The 25,590-nt window shown below is 45.9% G+C and overlaps 2 protein-coding genes across 4 annotated transcripts in view; one reads left to right on the top strand and one right to left on the bottom strand.

Moving 5' to 3' along the window:
* The first annotated feature begins 31 nt into the window (after positions 1 to 31).
* gpr132b (G protein-coupled receptor 132b) lies at positions 32 to 4,072 on the top strand. 2 transcript variants are annotated; one of them, XM_085383069.1, is made up of 3 exons: positions 32 to 213; positions 936 to 1,039; positions 2,486 to 4,072. In XM_085383069.1, exon 3 carries the CDS (start codon positions 2,491 to 2,493, stop codon positions 3,553 to 3,555), a length of 1,065 nt encoding a protein of 354 aa, XP_085239195.1. In that variant the 5' UTR covers positions 32 to 213; positions 936 to 1,039; positions 2,486 to 2,490; the 3' UTR covers positions 3,556 to 4,072. The 2 variants fall into 2 exon arrangements, with proteins under 2 accessions (XP_085239195.1, XP_085239194.1); XM_085383068.1 differs by having other exon boundaries at positions 33 to 213; positions 998 to 1,039.
* A 3,727-nt stretch (positions 4,073 to 7,799) lies between these two features.
* cdc42bpb (CDC42 binding protein kinase beta (DMPK-like)) overlaps positions 7,800 to 25,590 on the bottom strand; it is a 28,614-nt gene continuing 10,823 nt past the window's right edge. The window contains exons 13-39 of one of the 2 annotated variants that reach the window (XM_085382143.1): positions 24,024 to 24,134; positions 23,650 to 23,894; positions 23,458 to 23,563; positions 23,246 to 23,370; positions 23,062 to 23,167; positions 22,692 to 22,754; positions 21,146 to 21,294; positions 20,967 to 21,064; positions 20,779 to 20,858; positions 20,193 to 20,267; positions 20,048 to 20,113; positions 19,839 to 19,944; positions 19,631 to 19,767; positions 19,415 to 19,554; positions 14,859 to 14,940; positions 14,556 to 14,772; positions 12,916 to 12,978; positions 12,598 to 12,839; positions 12,156 to 12,510; positions 11,984 to 12,081; positions 11,814 to 11,898; positions 11,606 to 11,723; positions 11,406 to 11,523; positions 11,017 to 11,241; positions 10,642 to 10,750; positions 10,502 to 10,560; positions 7,800 to 10,251 (exon numbers count right to left, since the gene is read on the bottom strand). In XM_085382143.1, coding sequence (XP_085238269.1) covers positions 10,129 to 10,251; positions 10,502 to 10,560; positions 10,642 to 10,750; positions 11,017 to 11,241; positions 11,406 to 11,523; positions 11,606 to 11,723; positions 11,814 to 11,898; positions 11,984 to 12,081; positions 12,156 to 12,510; positions 12,598 to 12,839; positions 12,916 to 12,978; positions 14,556 to 14,772; positions 14,859 to 14,940; positions 19,415 to 19,554; positions 19,631 to 19,767; positions 19,839 to 19,944; positions 20,048 to 20,113; positions 20,193 to 20,267; positions 20,779 to 20,858; positions 20,967 to 21,064; positions 21,146 to 21,294; positions 22,692 to 22,754; positions 23,062 to 23,167; positions 23,246 to 23,370; positions 23,458 to 23,563; positions 23,650 to 23,894; positions 24,024 to 24,134 — 3,501 coding nt within the window. In that variant the 3' untranslated portion in view covers positions 7,800 to 10,128. The remainder of the gene's footprint in view (positions 10,252 to 10,501; positions 10,561 to 10,641; positions 10,751 to 11,016; positions 11,242 to 11,405; positions 11,524 to 11,605; positions 11,724 to 11,813; positions 11,899 to 11,983; positions 12,082 to 12,155; positions 12,511 to 12,597; positions 12,840 to 12,915; positions 12,979 to 14,555; positions 14,773 to 14,858; positions 14,941 to 19,414; positions 19,555 to 19,630; positions 19,768 to 19,838; positions 19,945 to 20,047; positions 20,114 to 20,192; positions 20,268 to 20,778; positions 20,859 to 20,966; positions 21,065 to 21,145; positions 21,295 to 22,691; positions 22,755 to 23,061; positions 23,168 to 23,245; positions 23,371 to 23,457; positions 23,564 to 23,649; positions 23,895 to 24,023; positions 24,135 to 25,590) is intronic. The other variant, XM_085382142.1, reaches the window with a different exon arrangement.

Genomic DNA, 25,590 nt, shown 5'->3' with positions numbered 1-25,590 from the left:
GCGGCGCGCGGTCGCGGTTTCACGTCATTGAGGAGACTGAACGCGTGTAGGCTGGCGTTTATCGATGGTCTCCGATAACAGACGAAAACGAGGTGTCGATGAGACGGTTAGGAGTCACGTGACTCTGCGGGACGTCACTGAGCATCACTTCGTTAAGGAGCAGCACGAGGACAGACGCAAGCTTCACCTGAGGACAGCAGGCAGCGCGTGCAGGTACAGAGACATACACTTACTGCAAATACACTGTAGTGCTGCCAGGTTTATTAGACAGAGTACTTCATTCTGCTGTAATAGCATTAAAGTCACTTGGTGTACTTCAAATATTCTGAGTGTACTTTCAGTTCACGTAGTACTGCAGTATACATAGTACTGTACAGAGAGGTTACTGATGAAGAACCAGTATTATTGATCGAGTTATTAATCCAGTCGATCGATCAGCGGGACACACAGCTGATCGAAATATTCGTTTAAAGTGAGTCAGTCGGTGATGAAGAGGAGGATGAGAACAAAGAGCATCAAATATTCACACTGAACCTCAAGTGCAGCCTTGTCCCTGGGCTCTTTGTTCCTGTTTCTCTAGTGACTCTGAAACACGCCAAAGATAACGCAGTGTGACATAGAGCTGTCAGCAGAAGAAGAAACAGCTCTTCTTGTAGTATGTGTAAGAGTAATAACAGAAGATAGTTGATTGGTTAATAATGTAACAATAACTGTAGTACTGAGTACTTGTGTATTTTTACTGCAGTAACAAATGAGTACTTTAATGTACACTTTAAACTTGCCGTGCACTTAGAGTACTAATAGTGCATTGTACACAGTACTTCTGCAGCTCTCCTTTGAAGTACTGTTACAATGACTTTATGTGTGAACTGATGAGGGATCAGTATGGAGGTGAAGTTATCGATCGCCATTTCAAGTATGTATTCCTGTGTCAGGTGTGTAAAGGGGAGGAATCAGCTGAGACCTCTGATTGATGGATTCTGATTGCACATTTCAGACTCATTATATTCCCGGAGGAGGAAGAGGAGGATCATTTCAGGTAAACTGTCTTCTCTGAGTACATTGCACTCTGTGGAGTGCTCAGATTGAAACCACAGAAAAAGAAAGCTTACCTAGCCAGACCCAGAGATGCGTGGTTTCCATGCGCCGATGAGGTGAGGTTTCAGCATGACAGACGTGAGAACCATTATTGTGGCAAGGTTTCCTGCAGCAGTTTCCTGTGCAGGCTCACTTCAGACAGGAAGTCATCTCATAATCGTGATCGGTCAGCCTGATGACCAATCGATCAGGTGGTATAAAGGTCAGAGGAAGCTAACAGTGTCTGACTGCGCCCACAGGAAAGATTCAGGTCGCTGATGAACTCGCTGATGAGTTTATAAACAGCGAGCACAAAAAACCCCTTTAAGACCCTTTAAGAACCCTTTAAGATTTAAAAAAACAACGTGTGAACACCTAGAAACAGATTCAACCTCTGACGATGTCTTGTATGAATTGACATGACTTTATTTCATGACCTCGGAGGAACTTTTCCTTTTTTTAATGAACATGAGCAAATCATGAAAATCTGCATACTTGAGGCTGGAGAGCATAAATAAATAGTCCCAGACCTGGATCTGGAACAGGTCGGCTCACCTTAAAGTGAATTCATTACCTCCTGATAACAGCTCAGTCCTGATACAAGTCCAGAAATCCCAAATTTACCTGCAGGCAGCTGGTGATCCAGCTTTCAGAATTTAGATGGTTAAAAGCTCCTTTACGACACTGAAGGTTTTTGACTTTAGAAGGAAGGGGAAGTGAAATTTACTTTACAGTCTCAAATTCTTTCAGGGTTTAGTTTATTTTAATCTCATTTAACAGATTTCTGATCACCTGGTTTATTCTTGCTTTGCGGCGCTCACCAGTATGGCTTTAACTCTTTGTCACAGATCAGCCACTCAGCCTGCGCTCGTCTGTGAGGGGAAAGTTCTTTTCATTCAAGTATGTAGTGATGAATAAATCAAGTTTCAGAATAAGAGTGTGGGTGAGATGTGAGAGCTCAGACCTTTTTTTAATGATCGAGCTGTTTTTGGCCTCATTTGGTGTTAAAATCATGCAGAAACCAAAAGGCCTGTGTTCTTTATCCCCACTCTCTCCATTGAAGGTCATTATTCAGGGCTGTGCCAGGTGTTATATGAATTGTGCAGCCCACATACAGCAGCTGAAAACCTCCTCTCAGACCGCCGTTTGATTGACACCTTCAGGTGCTTTTTCAGCGTGACACTGATCAGAGCAGCTCTCGCTGCTGAGCATGCTCAGCTGGGTCGGATTCTGCTGCCGTCTCCATGGATCCTGTCTGACCTTCTTGTGTGATTCCTTTCTCTGTGCTTTAAGTTACGTTTTTATTTATGCTGATATCAGTCTTTGAGATACAGCCAAAGACTCTGATTGGCTGTATCTCTCTGCAGATGATTAGCCCTGGGCTCTGATTGGTTGTCTCTCCCCGCAGACATCATGCTGGCAGTCACCGAAATGGTGACCCAGACGACCAATCGAAGTGACCTGAACTGCACGCTGCCGCATGATGAGGGCCGCCTACCGCTGGTGCTGCTGTACAGCGCCGTGCTGCTGGTCGGTCTGCCCGCCAACCTGTTGACAGTCCTCCTCACGGGGTTGCAGGTGCGCAGGAAGAATGTGCTGGGCGTGTACCTGTGCAGCCTGTCGGTCTGTGACCTTACCTACCTGGGGACGCTGCCGCTGTGGGCGATCTACGTGAACAGCGGTCACAGGTGGCCATGGTCGTCAGCGTTCTGCAAGCTGACGGGCTACATCTTCTTCAACAACATGTACATCAGCATCTTCCTGCTTTGCTGTGTCTCCTTCGACCGCTGTGTCGCCGTTGTCTACAGCCTGGAGTCCCGTGGCCTGCGACGGCAACGCCACGCCGCCTTTGTCGTTCTCGCTATCATCCTGGTGGTGGCCATCGGACACGCCCCTGTCTTCACCATGAAGGAGGGCGCCACAGAGGGTTCGCATCACTGCTTCGAGCCGAGTCAGAGCAGCGCGATGGTGACAGGGTTTTACTACGCTCGCTTCGTCATCGGCTTCCTGCTCCCGCTGCTGTTGCTGGTGGTCACCAACCGCGGCATCCTGGCTAATGTGCAGCGCAGCACAGGGCTGCAGTCGGCACAAAAACGCCGTGTCCGGCAGTTGGCCGTGGGTGTGGTGGTTCTGTTCCTGGTGTGCTTTGCCCCATACCACATCATCCTACTGGTCCGAGGCATCATCTTCCACTTCCCGTGGCTTGACAACTGCTCGTTTCAGAAGGCCATGTACACACCCTACACCATATCGCTGGGCCTGTCCACCATCAACAGCGCTGTCAACCCAATCCTGTACGTCTTGTCAAGCAACAACATTCGAAAGGATCTACGGCGAGGACTTGCACAGGTCTGTGGCAGAGTGCTGGTGAGAACTCCGTCCAACACCAGCCAAAACAAAATCCAGCCGATCAACAACTCTTTAGAGCTCAACACGGGCAGTGAGAGGCTGGCAGCAGGAAAACCACCCGGGACCTGAGGTAGCGGTTCCCCAACACTGCAGTGTCCTGAGGTGACCGCAGAGGGCCAGGACCAAGAACCGGGGGGCTTTGAGTGCTACGCATGCACAGAAAAACAAAAACAGAAATGTTTGGAACAAGAACTTTAGAGACAGAAGCTAGAGTAAAGAAGGTGACACAAACACGAGGACTTGAATAAGGCCTGAGAGACGTTGATCTGTGATGTTGCAGTGCTCTGTGTGCACTGCTGTGTTGCACACTGTCAGCCTCCCTGCTGCCACGTGTTAGACTGAAACAGCAGCATCGTACCTGATGGCCGAACACCTAGTGCGTGGCCACTCCCGCAGACACAGAAACATGTAACTGCATCTCAAACATTCACACCTGCAGGGTGTGAATGTTTTTACTGTAGCACTTCAACCGGACAGACAGGTGACCTCACATTATTGTTTTCTCTGAACCGTAGCTACATCACACACCTGGTCTCACAGTTTTTAAACTGTATTCAGTGAATGGCTAATGTCTTCTGTCATCATTAAAAAATGTAAATTTTTCATTTTCACTCATGTGGACTTTTTTAAAGCAATTTGACTGAAATGTAACCGTGATCAGTTTCCAGTAGCAGGACACAGACAGAAATTTGCATAGTAAAGAAATTAGAATATAAAAAAGGGGGGAAAGAGAATGTGAATAGAAGCATAAGGATAAATATAGCATATATACACATATATAAATACAGAATATATAAATAGGCAGTGAAAAATACTCATTAATGAGATGTAGCAGCCAATTGTCTATTGCACTTTTCGACTATTGTGCAAACACTACAGCTTAGTTGTCCCCCCCCATATAACCATCGTATGATCACGTGACCTAAACCACCTCCATTTCCTCAATCAGATAACGAGAGTATCAGAGAACCTGGAGAATAATAACCCAATGCTGGAAGCATAAAACTACAACACCCAGAAGACGGACTACAAAATGCTGACATTACAGTTTTGTTTTTTTTAAGAACAACTTTATTTATACAGAACACATGTCAGCGTCCACGCTAGGAAAAGTTTACAGAGCGCAACATTAAAACACATTAACATTAACAGAACCACATTAGAAATGAATAAAGATAATAAAAACAGAAAGCTGTGAGTCCCACTGAAGGCTCCACCCACCCTGACCTCTGACAACTAAGAGAGTGAACAGTATTGTGTCCAAAAAGAAGCTCAGATAAACAGAATTATAAGCTTCAGGTGCGTCAGGCATTTATCAACAAATCTGAGTTGCTGATAGTTTTTTCTTTTTTAATCTGATGGAGTGCTACTATGAATTATGGGATGGAATCGTCTCATCGTCATCACCTCTTCACTGATTGGCTGTGATCACCCACAAACTAACTAAAAATAAAATGGAATCACTTCCTGTTTAATCTGATGGCTGGTGACAGTGAAGTTTATTTTGTAGTTTTAATATTCAGGAACTTTATTTTCTGTCACATTGAGACTTTTCAGGGTCACAGATAAGGTGAGAGTGGATGGCAAGTTGGATGTGCCTTACATCAGTGATCACAAAGATAATTCTATGAAGAACTCAACAAAAAGCACGAGAGAGGGTTCATCAAGAGGTGAACACACAGGAAGTCGACTGCTTCAGAGCAGCATGCGTCTGTGGTTAACACTGTGCATGTGCATGGAGGCATTTGAGTGGAAACAGGAAGCCGCAGAGAGTGCGAGACTGCAGAAAAGAAGAAGTCCCAAGAAAATTCAGCAGGTGTGCGAGCAGCTGCTCCTGCCAGACAAGAGTTGAGAGGGGAAAAAAAAGGACTATTAGAGTGAGGCTCACCTGAGACGCACCTACGTGCAGTCCGCAGGTGATTCAGCTTTTTATTTGTAAACGTCCAGTAAACTCAAACTTTGTGACGTGAATAAACAGATGTGATGCCAGAGGCAGGCTCGAGCTCCAGGTTCATCACGCCATTGTAGAGGGAGCAGCAGGAAGTCTGACCTCATTCCTGCTCTGCTGTGATTGGGTCTGTTGTTGCACTTCTGCCTCTGAGACGCTTTGATTGGCCGAGCTCCTGGAAGGCAAATGCTCAGCCTCATTAATGTTTAAGCAGCCTGTCAGACAGCACCCAGGGGAAATGAATCATTGAAGCTGACCTGAATAAGAACAGCAGCACCCATGGAGCAATTAACCAGAGTCAGAATTAACAGGAAGGTGGAGCTTTTCGGCTGATGCTCCTGTTGATCAGGCCAATCACCTGTCTGTAAACACATACCTGAGATCTACTCTTTAAACGTAGTCAGTTTGGCCCGAACCTGCTTCCACTCAGATCACAGGTTATGTCCAAACCCCGGAATCAGGCCAATCACCTGTCTGTAAACACATACCTGAGAACTCTGTTTCCATGGTAACTCATTAGGTTGCTTGTTGATCGCTCTAAGAAAGAACTGCATACACACGTGTGCAGGTTTGCCTTTAATGACTTTGGTTTTATTTTGTATCAGAGGTGTCAAACATGAGGCCCGGGGGCCAGAGTTGGCCCACTGTCTAGAGCTGATTGGACATTTGGTGGCTCGATCCCATGACGAGATACTAAAGCTGAGTTGCTCTCTGACACATCCATCGGAGCATGAGCATTCCAAAGCACTGAAGCATACAGGTGTTTGAATTAGTGCTGTCAAAATGAATGCGTTAACGCAGATTAAGCAGTCATCACGATTAACGTGATTGTCAAAGGAGCTTGCAAAGAAAAGCGTCTGGACTTCTTTAAGTTACTTGAAGACGTTTCACCTCTCATCCGAGAAGCTTCTTCAGTTCTAAGGTCAAATGGTGGAGAGTCCCAGATATAAACCTAGTGGGAGTATCCCCCCACAGAGGGACAAAAGGACCCCCTGATGATCCTCTAATCGCCAGAGCCAAGGTGTGAAACTGGGTGTGGGTCCCAATCAGCCAGAGTTTCGGGTGAGTTCATTGTGAAACCTGGCCCCACCTTATCATGCGAATTCCTGAGATCAGATGGCCCAGGATGTGAGTGGGCGTTAAGGCGTCTGGGAAGGGATCTCAAAACTGGATTATAGATGGCAGAGAGTTGGTGTCGTAAACCACCGCCTCTGTTCAAAGATGGTCGCTCACAGTGGACATAGATGGCTTCTTTCACTCCTCTTTCAAACCATCTGTCCTCTCTGTCCAAAATGTGAACATTGGCATCCTCGAAAGAGTGTCACAGACAGATTAACGTGATTTAAAAAAATTAACGCTATTAATGGATCTGTAGTGCAGAAGGACTCAAAATCCCTGAAATGTTTCTGTCAATGCATTTCGGGCAGTTTGTCCAAGTAGAGTTACCTTCGCACATGCGCAAATGGGCAGTAGATCTAGTAGTGACAGGTAGCTGAACCAATCAACTCAATTTGGAAGATGATAAATGCACATTGGCCCTCTTGATGGGAAATTTGAGTATTAAAATAATAACAAGAGTTGACCGGCAAAGTATTATGCACATTGTGCAAGAAGGAATTTTCTTTTCACCGAGCTTAAAATATCACATTGATGTGAAGCCGGGCATGCTGCTAAGATTTTGGCTAATGCGTCACCCAGCTTGCGACAAATCACTCACGGAGCATCAGGGGGCTCAGTAAGTCTACCTCGGAAATAATGACTGACACAATTGCCAAGTAGATTGCAACAAACTGCAGACCTATTAATATCATTGAGAACATGCGTTTTACATAGCTTTGGTTCCTCATCTCAAGAATGACAGAGAGAGAGTGGATAAATGTTTACAGTTTTTTGTTAAGATAAATGCTCAATAAACATGTTAAGTGCGTATATTTCCCCCCAGCACTTAAAAAAATAAAAAATAAAAATATATTCAATCAAATATTAGTGTATACTTACCTATTATTATTAAAATATAGGTTTTTAAAAAAAACTTGCATTTCACATGTGTTACAAGAAAACTATTCAATTTCTCTTTGATATAAATGTCTGTTACAAACTTAAATATAAAGTTGAAAAAGTGTAATTGCAGCCAGGCTATTGATCAAATAATTGCTATTAATTACAGAAAATTGTGAGATTAATAAATTTTTTTTTTTAAATCTATTGACACACTAGTTTGTATGCATGCGTGTGAATGAGACATGTAGTATACAGTGCTCAATAACAACAATTTACCTGGAGCTTTGGTTCAGTTTTTCCTATGGTCGGAAAAAATTACAGTTTTCCACCATCTACTGCAGAAATTTCAGGGTTTTACTGTAAGAAAAAAAAAAAAAAAAAAAAAAAAAAAAAAACTTCCTATGAAGTCACAGACACTTCCTGCATAGCTCATTCTGTGCACATTTCTCGAGCTGACAGGTTTATAGGTTTGTAAGTGAAGGAAGCACACGTGGACGGATTAAACACGCAGCTCGATTGCACTCAGCTTATTTCAGTGAACTTCAAGCTTAAAGGCTTCAGTGGGTGTCCTCAAGATGTCCCCAGAAACACCACAGAAGAAGCAGCTGTCTTTGTCCTGTTTTTAATAAAACAGATTAACCTTTAATGAGTGACAGGAAAGGTGGGATGACCTCCGACCTCCTGCTTCAGAAAAACCTGAGTTTATTTTACTCAGCCCTGAAAATCTTGGAAATAATGTATCTAACCAGATGTCTTGATGCTCGATCATCTAAGGCTACGTTCACACTGCAGGCGAAAGCGCATCAAATCCGATTTTTTTGACCCTATGCGACCCATATCCGATCATGGTATGACAGTGTGAACGGCACAAATCCGATATTTTCAAATCAAATCTGGGTCACTTTTGCATGTGGTACTGAATCCGATACATATCCGATGTTTTAGAAAGCGACTGCTGTTTGAATGGTCAGGTCGCATTAAATCTGTCTTTTACATCACTGACACAAGACAGACGCCAATTATCGGCTCCGGAGAAGCGCCCGATAAGACATTGCGAACGCTTCCTGGCCATCCATGTTAGTGAAACTGTTGGGAAGACAACGTTGGAGAAATGTGAACATTTTATTTGTACTGTATAATCTGCAGATTCTGACAGAAATCTGCAACTATCCTTTGAAGCACCGCTCCTCTCTAAAACAGCAATAAGGATAATTATTAGGTTATTTACATTATTATGTAAATAACAAAATAACTTCAAGCAAAAATTGGGAAACGTAAAGTCCGAAGTCTTTATATTAAGGGCCATCAGTCAAACAATATTGTTTGCTCTGGGTCTAAACAGAGCGCGTTGTGTGTGACATCTTCTTTTGCGAATGCGGGCCGCTTTGAGGGTTCACACTAGAGCGCGTTTGCGGTTGCATTTTATTTGTAGTGTGAACAAGCAGACAAAAAAAAAAAAAAAATTGGATTTGATCAAAAAAATCGGAATTGAGCATTAAGAGTAGTGTGAACGTAGCCCAAGTAAGGAAATCCCAAAAGGTCGATTCTGTTCATCTGGATGTTTTCAGTCATCATCAGGTGACTTCTTCAGTCTCAGCTGACTGTAGGTTTCCAGCTTTATAAAGAGTACATTTGCACAGTGACTGAAACTAGCACCACTGAATGAACAATGGGCTGTGAGGTCAGTTTATGGTCTTCAATCAATGATCATGAGTACCATTCACAGAGATTTGAACAATGGCTGCAGTCAGGTGAGACTGAAGAAGACACCTGATGATGACTGAAAACATCCAGATGAACAGAATCAACCCTTTGGGATATCTAACCAGATTCTTACTCTGGATGGTATTACGTTGGGCTCCAGTAACACCGTCAGGAACCTTGGAGTAATTTGAGACCAGGATATGTCCTTCAGTGTGCATATTAAACAAATATATCGGACTGCTTTGCTTCATTTGTGCAATATCTCTACAATTAGAAATATCCTGACTCAGAGTGATGCTGAAAAACTAGTTCATGCATTTAATACTTCTAGGCTGGACTACTGTAATTTGTTATTATCAGGATGACAGGGACTCTGCTTGTCCTGATTGGTTGCCTGCCGGGCTCACCTGTGCAGGTGTGACTCAGACTCAAAGACTGAATTCAGGTTCGTTTATTGTTTTTGGCCACTAACAGTTTATCGTTACAAAGATCCTTTAAATGTGATTTTGGAAGAAACAAAGCAGTAGTGTTCAGGTGTGACCCTGCCCCCTCTCCTGTCTCCAACTGAGCAGAGGGCGGGGCCAGAGGAAAGATCATAACTGACACAAATTAAAGATTATTTTACCCTAAGCGACAACAAAGATGAAGGTGATGACGATGTGCAACTTCAACAAAATTAATTCAGTGTTTTCGTCAGAGCGAGACCTCCGCCCGCTCCCCGTGTCAGCTTGCACGCCAACAGGAAGTCATTACACATGCACGACAACAGCAGGCGCTGGTCCCATAGAGCCAATCAGAGTAAAGGTCAAAGGTCACACAGCAGCTCTCAGCAGGGAGGGGTTAAAACCAAGGGGTGGGGCTTCCAGCAGGTAAAATCCAACAAAATAAAAACAGTAGGAAGCGCAAACACACCCCGCCACAATAAAATCCTGGAAGTAAATGCTAAGCTCTCAGTCCACAGCCCGACTTGTTCAGGTGGGGGCGGGGCTTCAGGCTTCGGAGTCCAGGCCGTCGAGGGTGAGCTGGCTGCGGTGGGGGGAGTTGGGGCTGGGGGGGCTGCTGGGGTTGGAGCTGTTTGAGGGCGTCGAGTGTTTGGTGGAGTCAGAGTCAGGCTGAGGGATCAATACACAAGCATGATTACTGATCAAGACTGATGGTGTATGTGTGTGTATATATGTATGTGTGTGTGTATATATATATATATATATATATATATATATATATGTGTGTATATATATATATATATATATATATATATATGTGTGTATATAGATAGATAGAGAGAGAGATAGAGAGAGAGAGAGAGAGAGAGAGAGAGAGAGAGAGAGAGAGAGAGAGAGAGAGAGAGAGAATGTGTGGTACCTCTCGGTCCACCTCCTCCGGGTCACAGATGCTGCGGGACGAAGCGCCTCCCCCAAAATCTAAGCCAATGAAATCACAGAGACAGGTGAGCTAGTGACAGTTCGTGTCGAGACTAGCGACATGAACACTCATGTGTTTACCTGAAGCTGTGCGTGTGATGTGCGTCTTGCTCCTCTGTTGCCGTGAGATACTGGAGAGGGGGCGGGGCTTATCTTTAATGCAGTCGTCCTGAGAAGAGGGCAGCACACTCTGCGGGCGGGCGGGCGGGCACACACACACACACACACACACACACACACACACACACAGATGAATAGAGTTTATTGATCCTTCTGGCATCCTCAGACTGATCGATCAGCTGGCAGAGGTACACAGCATGACCTGATGACATCATCGCTGACCATTCAGCTGATGAGCGAGTGTGAGGTCATCAAATCAATCAAGTGATTGCTGCATTCAGGTCATGTGACCTGGGCGCAGCCTGAGTGGAGGGGGGGAGACAGAAGCTGGCCTACCCTTCCCACAGAGGAGGTGGAGGGAGAGGAGGAGGAGGAAGGCTGAAGGAGGCTCTGCTGGGAGGAGGAAGAGGAGGCGTCTTTCTGCAAGAAGGCGCCAGCCGATGCCGACGTCATGTGATACACGTGCTCAAAGTTGGAGGGGGGAGAGATGAGGGTGTGACGGGAAGAAGAGGAGGAAGGGGAGGGAGACGGGGAGGAGGAGAGGGAGGCAACATCACCAACCTGAACACCAAGATGCAGACAAAGATGAGAAGGAGCAGGATGAAGTTGAAACAGGGGGAAGAGAGAAGAGAGGAGTCAGTGTGATGAAGGCAGGAGTCAGAGGAGTGGGGGGAGGAGACGGAGGAGAACATGCCGGCAGCAGAAGGAGGAGCAGGAGGAGTTACCAGAGGAAGGTCCATGAGGACCTGCATGCCGTCTCCTGGTCCCATGTGAGCCACGTGGTTAAAGTTGGTGGGGTTAGAAATCATCTTAGAGCGAAGCTCCGGATCCCTCAGCATCTCCCTGAGGAGACAACGACACCAGCACACAAGTGAGCACACAGGTAAACATAACATGGGAAAACACCAGAAGTGACTAAAATCACCTCCTCTGCTGGAGTCGCTCCTCCTCGGGAACCTTGAAGAGGAACTTTCTCTTGCTGCGAGTTCGAACCATCAACTTCCTGCTGTGATCGGACGTCTCCGGGATGGTGAGATCGCCCTCTGAAAAGACATGGGTACAGAGACAGGTATGCACAGGTTAGCTTCAGCTGTGGGAGCGTTAGCGTCCACGTGATTCAGGTGTGCTCCTACCTGAGGAGGTGTTGCTAAAGTAAATCAGACGAGGAGGTTCTGAGCTCAGCAGGTTTAACGTTCCTTCAGCATTCAGAGGTCGAATCTGTAGATAGGTGCGCACACAGTCTTTCAGCCATCACTGCATTCTGAATGGGTGGTCTGACCTTCACTGAACTGTGATTGGTTACCTTGCGCAGGGAGATGGTTTGGACCCACTCAGTGGTGTGAATATCAAAGACATCAACCCCATACTCGCTGTAGACCGTCAGGTGAGATGAGTTAGAGCCTGTCACACAGAGAGACAGGTGAGAGACTATCCACTGCACCCGTTTCTACAATTACAAGAATCGTGCAACGTACAGAAAGCAAGAGGTGTGGCGGGCCACATGAGCTCCTGGGTCCGGGACCGACGTCCCTGTCCATCCACATAGACACCGAGCTGGCTGAAGCACAGCAGCAGATCGCTGGATCCGACCTCCAGTGCATGTAGAGCGTCCAGTTGCTGTTGCGCCAGGAAGGCCAGCGATGGGTCTGCCGGGCTCACCAGGCTTATAGGGGACGACTCCCCCTGCAAGGCCAGCAGAGCGAAGCCTGACGGGTAACCGATGCACAGCCGGTCCCTGAGCATCCCCAACCACTGAACCACACCTGGGGCCTGCACCTCCCACAGCTTCTTGTGGTGGGGCTTTGTCGGAGTGATCTCGTAGCACTGAACCTGGAAGCGGGACATAGAAACCGCAGCATTAGGATGGGCACCGGAGCAGAACCACAGGTCGCCTCCAGGTGAGCCCATACCACTGACCTGACGTTTGATGGCAGCCAGCAGGCAGGGGGGGCCTCCTGGGCGGAGAACACCGGCGGCCATAGCCTGGCAGCCTTTGGTGTCTGCCAGCTTGGCATCGAAGCTGGACTCCGCTCCCTCCAACACCCCCCAGGGGTGAAGGTGAACTTGACGGTTGCGACCGCAGAGGAGCGCAATGATCTTCTCCTTTGGGATCAATTCAATCTGAGAGATCTTCTTACTGTCTGCGGCTCTCACAATCACTGTAGAAAGAAAGGGAGGAGTTAAAGGAGGTTAGCACAATCAGTCACGTGGACAAAGTCTGTTCACTGGGCTCACCGTCTCTCGTGATTTCAACCACAAACAGTCCGTCTTCTGTTCCCAGGGCGATCCTCTCACGATCTGCACAGATGGGAAATGTTCTTATTAGAGCTGGGCGATAGAACGATAACAATGTATCGCGATATAACTTTTACTCGATAGAGAAATTAAGCTATCGCGATAGACCTCGCCGCTCTTGTCCTCTTAAAAAAAAAAAAAAAAAAAAAAAAAAGGTCAGCCAATCCAAATTAAGTAGCGCAGAGCCGAACCAATCACAGCCGCAGCGTCACGTCGCGTGACTTGTAACGTACAGCACAAGTGCCAAGCCGCACGTGTGTTTGTTTGGGAAGCAGCCAGCGGGTAATGGAGGAAATGAGTGTGCCGACTAAAAAAAATCAACCGAGCGTGACCGAAGAGAAAACAGATGATGGTTCCAATGCCGGAGAGATTGTCGAACGGAAGAGCCATAGAAGTTCCGTAGTGTGAAGGTATTTCGGCTATTTCAAGTCTGACAAAAAACAGAGTAGCGTGCACTGTAAATTGTGCCGAAAGCAAGTCTGGAAATACAATAAACTGGTGCATGCGTCACACTGTGCGCCACGTTATTGTTTCGGTGAAATGAATTTCTACAATACTGTTAATTCTACTCTCTGCAGTGTTTAAATGCTTACATATACACACAGTTACTGTCCGTCCACACATACGACTCGGTTCTGCTTCTATGCCCCAGCTTTGTTTACTTTTTCCCACCGAGGCTTCTAGACTTCTGATTGGCCAACATTTCTGCACGGTTAGGAATCTAGCGCCACCTGCTGCTTTGGCATGTTCATAGCAGTGTTTTCCTTCATTTCTGCCTTTATGTGTGGACGGGATTATTTTTTAAAACGAAAACGGAAAATCTCAGTTTTCAAAAATACCCGTGTACGTGTGGACGTAGCCTCAGTCTCTGACTGGAAGCGCTAATTCGTCATTCGGCTTTTGTCAGACTAAAGTAACCGTTAAAACTGTTTGAAAAGCTAAGCTATACAACAAGGAGAGATTGAGAATTTCCTTTTAGTTCTCAGTTTATTTGATATTGACAAAAGTTAGTCAGTTTTGTCTGTTCTTCTGTAAAACAAACTAAGATTTGTTTTTAGAATTAATATTTTGTTTCTAAGTGGAATTGACAATTTAGTAGTCTGTTTCGTTTGTTCTATTTTGAAACTTAAACGCTTTAGTGGCTGCCTTTTGTGTAGTGTGCAATATTTGCCTTTATTTATCTGAAAAAGTCTCATGTTCCTTAAGTACAACTACCCTGTTGAACTTATTATGGGAAATAAATATTTAAATAAAAACAAGCTGCTGATTATTTCACATTTTACTTGTGAGCAACGGCACATTTAAATCTTACAAATATAGTTATTTGGCTTATATCGTGATAGATATCGTTATCGCCTGAAATGAAAAAAACATATCGTGATATGAAAAAATCTCATATCGCCCAGCTCTAGTTCTTATTAACAAAATAATAAGAGAGATTAAATGGATACAAATCAAGTAATCAATAAGACTGAACATCGACAGGAAACTCAGCACAATCCATCAGTAGACCCTGAAAAAATTTCAGCCTACCACGGTCAACTGTCCTACACTTTTTCAGCAGAGCACTCGTTACTGACCGAGTACAGCGGCGGACAGCGTGGTCTTGATGATGGGTAGTGAGGCATCATAGGCCTCGTGCAGGACGTGGACCTGCTGGCTCTTCAGCAGGTTCTTGGTCAGGATGCTCTGCATACCTTCCAGGATCCGGACCCATTTTCTCTTCTCTACCTCGCTCTCTGCCAGGACAAGCAGAGACACTGAAGACAGCTGCGAGATCAGCTGCGATGATGTCACCTGACCACGACAACAAAAACAATCAGAACAGGACACGCACTGGTGCTCAGACACCAAATGTTTTAACAGTGATGGGGTCCTCCTACTCTGAAGATGCAGGGGATGTCCTTCCTGGTTGCGTGGATCACATCGGAAGCCAAAACCGAACTAACGGACAAATCCTCATCCCTGAAAAAGTGAGATGCAAGAGATAATTGCATATACAAAAATAATACTTGTCACAAACTCCACACACAAAAAACCCCCCGCCAGCTTCACGCGACTGCCTAAATCTTCTCTAAACCAGCTAAATCTTTTCATTCTATTACAGTCTTCACAAAGGTATCAGAGTCGTCTCTGAACTACATGAACCTTATCAGGACTCACAAGCTGTCCTAACACTTAGGGCTACACAAACTTTCTTCAGACTTCGTCTCAGGACCTGGATTAACATGCCCACACGAACCTTCTCAGAAGTGTTCGCTCTCTGCGGTGTCACTTCCTGTTCCAACACAGTGATGTTTTTGTGTAGCCAATTTAATTAAAAACATATTCTTGTTTCACAGTGCATTTTCACTGCTATGCAGATGACACAGAGCTTTATCTATCCATGAAGCCAGATAATCCACACCAATTAGTTAAACTGCAGGAATGTCTTAAAGACAAAGACCTGGATGACCTCTAATTTTCTGCTTCTAAATTCAGATAAAATTGAGGTTATTGTACTTGGCCATCAAAATCTTAGAAATATGGTATCTAACCAGATTCTTACTCTGGATGACATTACCTTTGCCTCCAGTAATCCCGCCCCTGAGATAGTCAGGGGCGGGACCTCTCTGATTGGCCGTGGTCCAGTTGAAAGTGCAGGTGGAAGTGGGAGGTGAGTAGCTTGAATAAAGCGATATCAATTCATTAAATCCTGAATCGACTTTAAATATAACTGTGTTTTGCCAGAAAAGCCAGATTCTCAGATTAAAGCTCACAAAACCATTTCAACAACAACCAAACAGCAGATGAGAGCAGGTACACGGATTCCACACAAAGACGTAAACACAGAACGGACCGACGCATCAGAATCAACTTTGTCTTTCTCGGCTTTCTCACCCGACGGCCCGTAGACGGACACGCTGTCGGAGCTTAGCGGTTCTGATGCGTCCGGTCCGCGCTGTGATTACGTCTTTTTGCGCTGATTCTGAGCTGCAGGTTTTGTCTCTCTCCAAACAAAATTCACCGAGCCAGCAGCAAAAGAAGCAGCAAACTGCGCTTCACATTTGATCAATGTCGTCGTGAATTTTGCTGTTTTGCTTCCACGACTATTAAAATCAGACTTCATGCACAGCTAGCTCTCTCTCTCTCTCTCTGTACTTCAAGAACAGTTTCCCGTCTCCAATCTCTGTTTTCTGTATTATTCATTCACTTATTACCCACCAGTCTACCGTTGTTTACAGCGCTGTCAGCTGCTGTCTTTTTCTTTTCTTTTTCTTTTTTTCACTTAAATGACCTCGGAAAAAGCCTATTTTTTCTGTTGTTCAATACTGAAGAAATTGAAACTTTATATGCAGAACATTGTAGAATATTTTTAAGGTTATCTGCTCTAAAAAGCCAGACCAGGAAAATCTCCTTCATGTTTTTCTGTGTTTTATTCTCAGTTACTTTCACACAAAGGCATCTGCTGTGATGTTCACAATTCTGATGAAGTCAGTACTGATAAATGATCAGAATTATAATATTTCTGACTGTCTGAGGCTAAGTTGAATCGAATCGGGACTTTGAAAACCGGAATCGAATGGATTATAGAAATCAGTGATGATACCCAGCCCTAGTGAGCAGCCTAGGCACGACAGAAGTGGATGTAGCTGTAATAGGAAAAGAACTATTGCTGACTTTTCTGTTAAGTTAAGGCCTGATCCTTCTGCTTCTGAAATTCATATCCAGTGCTCTGACACGGTGTCAACAATCTTTGAATGCTGAAAAAGCACAGTGTATCCAGAAAAACACATTATATTATATCAATTATTATAAAATTTGTGTGCGCCTAACTTTTGTGCTGGTACGCCTAACTTTTTAAAGTTCGGCGTACCGGTACGCCCATGGCAAAAAGTTAGTCTAGAGCCCTGAGGACATGTCCTTCAATGCACATATTAAACAAAAATGTCAGACTGCTTTCTTCCATTTGTGCAATATCTCTAAAATTAGAAATATCCTGTCTCAAGAGTGACACAAAAAAACTAGTTCATGGATTTATCATTTCTAGCATACTTGCTGTTCCTAGATAATTTAAAAGTAGAATGGGAGTCTTCAGTTTTCAGGCCTCTTTTCTGTGGAACCAGCTTCCAGTTTGGATTCGGAAGACAGATACTATCTGTACTTTTAAGTTTAGCAAAAAGGAAAATTTGAAGCCTAAAGTTATAGTTAGGGCTGGACCAGGTGACCCTAAACCCTCCCTTAGTTAAGCTGCAATAGGTGTAGGCTGCTGGGGGATTCCCATGATGCACTGGGTGTTTTTTCTTGTCTCACTATGTGTTAATAGACCTCTCTGCACTGAATCATACTTGCTATTAATTTCTGGCTCTCTTCCACAGCATGTCTTGGTCCTGTCTTCCTCCCCTCGGTCAGGGAGGAGCAGGGAGAGGATTTCTTCCTGTTAAAAGGGAGTTTTTCCTTTCCCACTGTTGCCCAACCACTTGTACATACAGTGGGGCAAAAAAGTATTTAGTCAGCCACCGATTGTGCAAGTTCCCCCACTTAAAATGATGACAGAGGTCAGTAATTTGCACCAGAGGTACACTTCAACTGTGAGAGACAGAATGAAAAAAAAAAATAAGTATTTGGTCACCTCAAACAAGGAAAATCTCTGGCTCTCACAGACCTGTAACGTCTTCTGTAAGAAGCTTTTCTGTCCCCCACTCGTTACCTGTATGAATGGCACCTGTTTGAACTCATCATCTGTATAAAAGACACCTGTCCACAGCCTCAAACAGTCAGACTCCAAACTCCGCCATGGCCAAGACCAAAGAGCTTTCGAAGGACACCAGGAAAAGTATTGTAGACCTGCACCAGACTGGGAAGAGTGAATCTACAACAGGCAAGCAGCTTGGTGTGAAAAAATCAACTGTGGGAGCAATCATCAGAAAATGGAAGACATACAAGACCACTGATAATCTCCCACGCAAGATCTCATCCCGTGGGGTCAAAATGATCATGAGAACGGTGAGCAAAGATCCCAGAACCACACGGGGGGACCTGGTGAATGACCTGCAGAGAGCTGGGACCAAAGTAACAAAGGTCACCATCAGTAACACACTACAACGGCAGGGAATCAAATCCTGCAGTGCCAGACGTGTTCCGCTGCTGAAGCCAGTGCATGTCCAGGCCCGTCTGAAGTTTGCCAGAGAGCACATGGATGATACAGCAGAGGATTGTCATGTGGTCAGATGAAACCAAAGTAGAACTTTTTGGTATAAACTCAATTCGTCGTGTTTGGAGGAAGAAGAATACTGAGTTGCATCCCAAGAACACCATACCTACTGTGAAGCATGGGGGTGGAAACATCATGCTATGGGGCTGTTTTTCTGCCAAGGGGACAGGACGACTGATCCGTGTTAAGGACAGAATGAATGGGGCCATGTATCGTGAGATTTTGAGCCAAAACCTCCTTCCATCAGTGAGAACTTTGAAGATGAAACGAGGCTGGGTCTTCCAACATGACAATGATCCAAAACACACCGCCCGGGCAACAAAGGAGTGGCTCCGTAAGAAGCATTTGAAAGTCCTGGAGTGGCCTAGCCAGTCTCCAGACCTCAACCCCATAGAAAATCTGTGGCGGGAGTTGAAAGTCCGTGTTGCTCGGCGACAGCCCCAAAACATCACTGCTCTCGAGAAGATCTGCATGGAGGAATGGGCCAAAATACCAGCTACTGTGTGTGCAAACCTGGTAAAGACCTATAGTAAATGTTTGACCTCTGTTATTGCCAACAAAGGTTATGTTACAAAGTATTGAGTTGTATTTTTGTTATTGACCAAATACTTATTTTCCACCCTGATTTACGAATAAATTCTTTACAAATCCTACCATGTGGATTCATGGATTTTTTTTTCACATTCTGTCTCTCACAGTTGAAGTGTACCTCTGGTGCAAATTACTGACCTCTGTCATCATTTTAAGTGGGGGAACTTGCACAATCGGTGGCTGACTAAATACTTTTTTGCCCCACTGTAGGTGGTCATATGACTGTTGGGGTTTTCACTTATTATTGTAGGGTCTACCTTATAATATAAAGCACCATGAGGCGACCGTTGCTGTGATTTGGCACTGTATAAATAAAACTGAATTGAATTAGAAGAAACAAATTGTCACTAGGTGTGAATGTGCGAATGAAAGTGAGTGCGAATGGTTGTCTGTCCCTGCATGTTGGCCCTGCGACAGACTGGCGACCTGTCCAGGGTGTACCCCGCCTCTCGCCCTATGACAGCTGGGATAGGCTCCAGCGCCCCCCGCGACCCTGAAAAAGGATAAGCGGAAGCGAATGGATGGATGGATGGATGAATTAGAAGAGCTGGAACTTGCTCCAGAGTCCAGGGATTTTTGTCAAAACAAGCAGACTCTTCAAAAGACCTCAAGTAGTGTTTTCATGTCCTGACAGAAGGTGACCAAACCGAATACCTGAGGTCGAGGACGAGACCGGCTGCCACCCCAGGCTGCGTGGACTTTCCCTCTGGGATGTCGTAGAGAAAGAGTTTACAGTCAGAGACCACGGCGAATGCTCGCTGCCAGCCCTTTTTCACCCCACTGGGCTTTGGAATCTGACGGAAACAAACTAGCTTGAGTATGTGGAGCTGCTACACAGTTACATCGTCAGTACCGTGTCAATGGACTCACCCTGACATAGCCCTTATATGCAGTGCCGATTCCCCTCTGGACGTCAATGCCCTGTGGCCTCTTGGCCTGCTCTGCTGGGATCGGGCAGACAAGAGGGGCGTGGTCTTTACAGGAAACGTGACAGATGAAGGAGCACACTGCAGAGACAGAGAGTCAGTCAGACACCTGTGACTGAACCAGAAGCAAAGGTGCTGTTAGCGCTGCGTACCTTCGCAGGCGTATCCCTGCCGGATTAGTCCCACCATCAGGGAGGTGCAGTGTGTGCACTGAGGCGGGCTGGAGAACGTCTTGATGCTCAGCTGGTGAGCTTTGGGCTGAAACACACACACACACACACACACACAAAAATCTATTACAATTACTACAATCTGAGTGGCCCTGTGGAGTCATAGGACACCTGCGAGAACCTCAGGGTACCTTTGGTGTGGTCAGCGCTGTGCTCTGATAGATAGGCGAGGGGCTCGAAGGGACTGCTTTAATTTCCTGTGGACGCAAACGGGTCAATCAGTTAAACAAACCATAACATACAGGACACCTGTGCAAAGACTCATCTGTGACCAACCTCGTGTTCGGAGCTTGTGGAGGGTGATGGGGGCGTAGTGTCTGATTTTGCAGGGGTGGCATCTATGTCTGAAGGCTGCAGGTAAAAACCGTGACACAAAGATTATCAACACCTGATCAGATGAACTGTGACAACTACAAATGCACTATTGCAGTATTCATACAGCAGACACATGAAGTAGTACTGCAGTAATATGAGATTAAGAGGACTGATACTAAGCGATGCTTTTTTTTGTGTGTCGGCGGAGTTTATTCTGTGGATGGAGGTTTTTATAGTCAGTCGGATCAGCTGTGCAGGGCATTAATTTGACCCGAGTGGTTGTTGATGTCATTAGTACAAAGCTAGCAGCTATACTCGAGGTTGAAGGTGGCAGGTCACTGTCTGAAGAGGGGAGGGTAAACTTACTTCTTCCCAGAGAGCATACAGCAAGGAGGCAGAGCAAGCTGACATCTCAAAGTTACAAAGAGAAAGAAGCAAGATGAAGTTGAGTAAGTCAGCACTACACCTGAATGGCATCACTGTCCTGTGAGCTGCTGTGTGTGGGCTTGTTACTATGAATGGTAGGAAAGTCAGACAGGTAACTCACTCTGAAGGTGAGGTCTGGAGCTAGAGGAGACGTGTTGAAGTATTCAAAGATAGGGTCCTGGAAGTCCGGGAGCTTCAGACCTGCACAGACATATATGGTGAAGACACGCCCACAGACACCACTGGAACCTACCTGTCCTCTCAGACCCTAAAAATCATACACACATGGTCTGAGTAGTTTTGCCTAACCTTTGTCGGAACGTGAACGGGTCTCCTCCATCTCCTTTTTTAGGGTCTCCATCTGCTCCACCATTTCCTTGCTCCTTTCCTCCGTCTCCTTAAGCTTACTGTAGGCAGAGAGACATGGGTCAGATAGGTGAACACAGTACACAGATAAGATGACAGTCTGCCTTGGTATGACCTCTGACCTCTCCAGGTTGATGTTTGAGGCTTTGACTTTGCGCAGCTCCTCCTGGACCAGCTGTTTGGCTCTGATTTCAGCGTCCAGAGCCGACTGCAGCTCGAGGCGAGCAGACATGTCCAACTTCTGACTGCGGCGCACCTTCCACAGGGGGTCCTGGAGGGGGTGGAATCAGAGGGATAGGCACCTGTTTATTGTCACTGTACATCAAAGCTCAGAAAGCAAGAAATGGTGCAGTCGGACGATCAGAGCAGCCAATGAGGCTGTCCCCCAATTCAGGGTCTGCACACTTGAAGTACGCATTTTAAGTGCGGTTACGTCACCGCCACGCGACGGCGGCTGTCCCAATTCGAAGTGTACTTCAAATGCATACTCCAAATGCGCCGTCAATTTCCCCAAATATCAAGCGTGGTCCGGTGCACGCTTCGTGGTCCTATATATCCCACAATTCATAGCGCGACACACACGCACACACACGCCATAATAATCTGACAATACCATAATATTGGCCATATTACATTTATATTGCCAGAGTGAGATGATGTTAGTCTCATGAACAACATTAACTAATTGTTATTTACTAACTAATCTTAAATGACTGTTCAGCACAGAAATGAAGCCCAACAATCATGCTTTACAGTCCTGTGGTCTCAGCCTCAGATACTCAACTAATCAGTGATGTCATGACAAAAATGAATGACCAACAAAACATTTTCTCCTTCACTTCTGTCAAACAATGCCGTTTGTAACGTTTCTCGCGGTTAGTATCATGGTTGCTAGGCAACCTGAACAGCGCAACGAAGGCTAGACCGTCCCATTTCACAAGCCTCTCACTTCCACACTTCTCGTACTTATAGTACGCACCGTACGTAGTACGCGTAGTGCGCGTACTTCAAGCATGCAGACCCTGAATTGGGACACAGCCAATGAGTGTTCAATCAGGTGAGGTGATGTCCAGACATGTGATACCACCGATGTAGCTGCTGGAAAATGTGACATTATCATATGACATCAAGATTTGACCATTTAAAGCCCTAAAGGATGCACTGCTTAAATTCCAGATGACTCTAAACCTTCAAAGATAACAGAAGAGTACCTGAAGTGTAGTACCTGACCCCCCAGGTGCCTACTCGAGGTACTCAGTGAGTAAAAACTAATGTGTAGACCGAGTACTGACTCAAGTACAGAGTAAACTACTCCCTGAAGTACAGACTGTGACACCACCTTAGACTAAAGCTTCGTCTCCACTCTGTCCCCACCAGACCTTGAACCCTCACCCTGTCCTGACCCTGGATTCATCTCGAGAGGTCACTGTAGACACCAACTCTCTTTGTAACCTCCTCATCTATGCTTCTGCTTGACCTCTGACCTCTCCAGGCTTCTGTGTGATCCACTCTATGACTTCGTCACAGCTGTCAGGAACCCGCACTGGGAAAGCCTCACTGCGTTCTAATATCAATGGTACACATGCAAGCCAATAGCCATGCAAGCATCTTTAAGCTCGCCCAGAAAGTGATTTTTGACTGGCTGGAAATCGTGACCAGCTCACTCACCCTCCTGTCTCCACCAATGGGAGGCCAGGGCTTCTTAGGGGGAGTGGCCACTCCTGATTCCGTCTAAGACAGCAGGTTTGAAAGGAAAAAAAACCCCCAAACAAAATCAACACACAGATACAGACAGTACTACAGTCTGAAGAAGGTGGAGGACATTCCTGGATTTCTTTCACAATAAAAGCCACTAAGTTAAAACATAACTGAAGGGATAAAACATTTCTGAGTATTTGTAACATAAATTTAAAAAAAAAAATTTCTGCTATGACTGAGTGATGTCTGAACACACCTGTGACAGGCGGAGGCTTCAACAGGTCGCTTCAGGTGAAGTCCCGTGTGTGTGTGTGTGTGTTTGTGTGTGTGTTAGTGTTACCAGAGGTCTGGTTCCCAAGCTGGAGCTGCGTAGAGTTTCCAGCTCCTCCGTCATCTTGGTGGCTAGAGCCTGCAGATAACCTCGAGCATCCTTCTCGTCGCTGACCCTGAACACAGTGTACCACATGTCCTTAAAAATGTGTCGCTGAACCCGCGGCGGTGTCCAAGCAGCTCACGTGACTCACCACTGGATGATCTCTGCGATCTGAGCCTCCCAGTGAGCCACGCTCTCCTTCTTGGACGCCAGGTCCTGCAGCTCATCTTCTAGTTGCCTATTCTGAGCCGTCAGGTTATCCACGAACGAGCACAGCTGGACACAACCACAACGAGAGCAGTATTACACAGCGGTGCTCCTAGTACTACAAAGTGTGCAGTAACAGTACTACAGGAGTATCACCTTGTCGGTCTCTGTCGTCAGTTTTCGGTTTTCTTCTGTCAGCAGGTTCTTCTCTCGCTCATGTTTCTTCTTGAGAGCAGTGAGAGCTTCTTCCATCTCGACTTGCCTGAGAGGGCACACACACACACTGGGTCAGCATGGATCTGGCCATGACTCACCTGTACCTGCCAGTAAACCCAGTTCAGGACTCACCTGTCCCTCTTGGCCTTGTCTAGCTTGTCTCGGAGCTGCAGCAACTCCTTGTTGGCGGTGAGCTGCGCCCCCTCAGACTCCTGCAAGTCTTTGCAGAGGTTTTTTATCTCAGAGGAGTGGGCCGAGTCCCTCCTCAGGAGCTCCTCCTCGTAGAACAGCACCTTCTTGTCCAGCTCTGCCTTTAGATGGGATAGTTCCTGCTGAAACTCCGCCCCTCCTGCTGCTACTCCACGGCCCTGCTGAGACTAGGATCAGAACAACTTCTGCATGACTGTGAGGACCGGTTCAGCCAGGGTTTGGCTTAACCCAGGCTCAAATTGGGATTGTGTGGTCATGATGGGTGTAAAGGGGTGTGTGTGTGTGTGACCTCTGACCTTTAGACTCTGCAGCTCCGCCTCCAGCTGTTTGGAGTAAACCTCGCTGTGCTCCCTCAGCTTCCTCTCCTTTGATGCCTCTGTCTGCGCCTCATCCAGCTGAGCCTCCAGCTAACACACAAACAAAAGGCTTTTTGCGGGTCGGTGGAGCTTACTGAGACTCAGACCTACTGAGATGGAAGCTCTGCGGGGGACCTAACATGGTGTGCACGTGGAGTGCACAGCAGAGCTGCGTTACAGCACATAAACATGAACATGTGTCTGCAGTGACGAAGACGCCACACCTCACAGTCCCGTCATAAACATTGAATATCAGAGACATCAATCACTGCTCAGGCTGAGCTGATGGGTGATGATGTCGGACTAGTGCTGCTCAAAATGAGTCTTATTTTCCTGCTTTTGCATTAAATTCTTATCATCCTCATGAGGTTCTTCATAACCACACCTGCAACACAGGTGTGCATGCTGTGGAACCAGCTGTCGACCCACCATCACCTCCCCCTCCACTCAGTGTCAGCAGATGGTTGGTGAATAGGGAAGTCACACAGCTTTTAGGTTTATATGACTTTTACACCCTGCTAACAAGAAGTGATGTCATTAGCAGTGGTTAGTGATTCATTCGCCTCCTTTCCTGTAACCCTGATTCACTCTCTGCAGATTAATTCCTTTGAGCTCATTCGGGTGTTTCCCACGTCACTGAATCTTTCCTGCCATTTTACTGAAGTCTGCACTTTATATGACATGTTTGGCCAATCAGAGCACAGCACCATCACTCAGGGTTGATCTGAACTGTGTATGTATGCTGCCTATGGAATCTGACATTAATATGACCTGAAATAATTTCTGAAAACCCCAAAGCTTCCAGTTCCTGCTGCTCAAGAGAACAAAGAGGAACAGCCTCCAACAGTCAGCGCGAACAGAAGGTGTGGTCAGAACACACCTTCAGACAGCGAGAGCGTCCCTCCATTAACCCAGAACCCGAACACTTTATGAAGGAGCCGTCGTAATTCATCTTATGATCTGACCAAACCTTTTAGACCTGTCTTGTCTCTGACATGTGCTCACGGCGCTTTAAACGCTTGGTTCCTTCTCGTTTTACATCAAAGTGTTCTTTGATTGACCAACGGCTTCCTGCTTATTACAGGAGTCTGTCTCCCTCTGCTGGTGAGCACGAGGAGGTGCACCTCAGGACTGATGGTGCACCTCCCGTTCTTTTCAGTTTGACTCTGGAATTCAACTTAGAAAGTCAGAAAACAAACTCTTAATCTGTAGAGCTGTACTGCTAACCACATAAGAGAACAGTATCATGCTGCACTGTTGGCGATACCCAGACGGCTCTACCTCACTTGTGAACCAAAAACAAATCCTCTTTTTCCTGCTTTGTCTGTCTCTCTCAGGCTCATCTTCAGACCTCTTACACTTCTGTTCCTGACTCCCTGTCATCAGGACATGTGCCCAATCATCATCACTGACAAATTACTTAAAGCGACCAACTGAAAACCCGACAGACGCTCCCTAACCCTCCATAACGAGGGTGAATGCTAACAGAGGAGACTTTCGTCTCTAA

The sequence above is a fragment of the Rhamphochromis longiceps genome, linkage group LG15, assembly GCF_057381845.1.
Source record: "Rhamphochromis longiceps isolate RC_006_pf linkage group LG15, R_longiceps_female_GT1.1, whole genome shotgun sequence".
Lineage (NCBI taxonomy): Eukaryota > Metazoa > Chordata > Actinopteri > Cichliformes > Cichlidae > Rhamphochromis > Rhamphochromis longiceps.
Note: the sequence above shows the minus strand (reverse complement) of the source record. Positions and strands in the feature narration are given on the sequence as shown.

Excerpts from the sequence above, each read along its gene's own strand:
- gpr132b (XM_085383069.1), top strand. The coding sequence starts at position 2,491 with ATGCTGGCAGTCACCGAAATGGTGACCCAGACGACCAATCGAAGTGAC.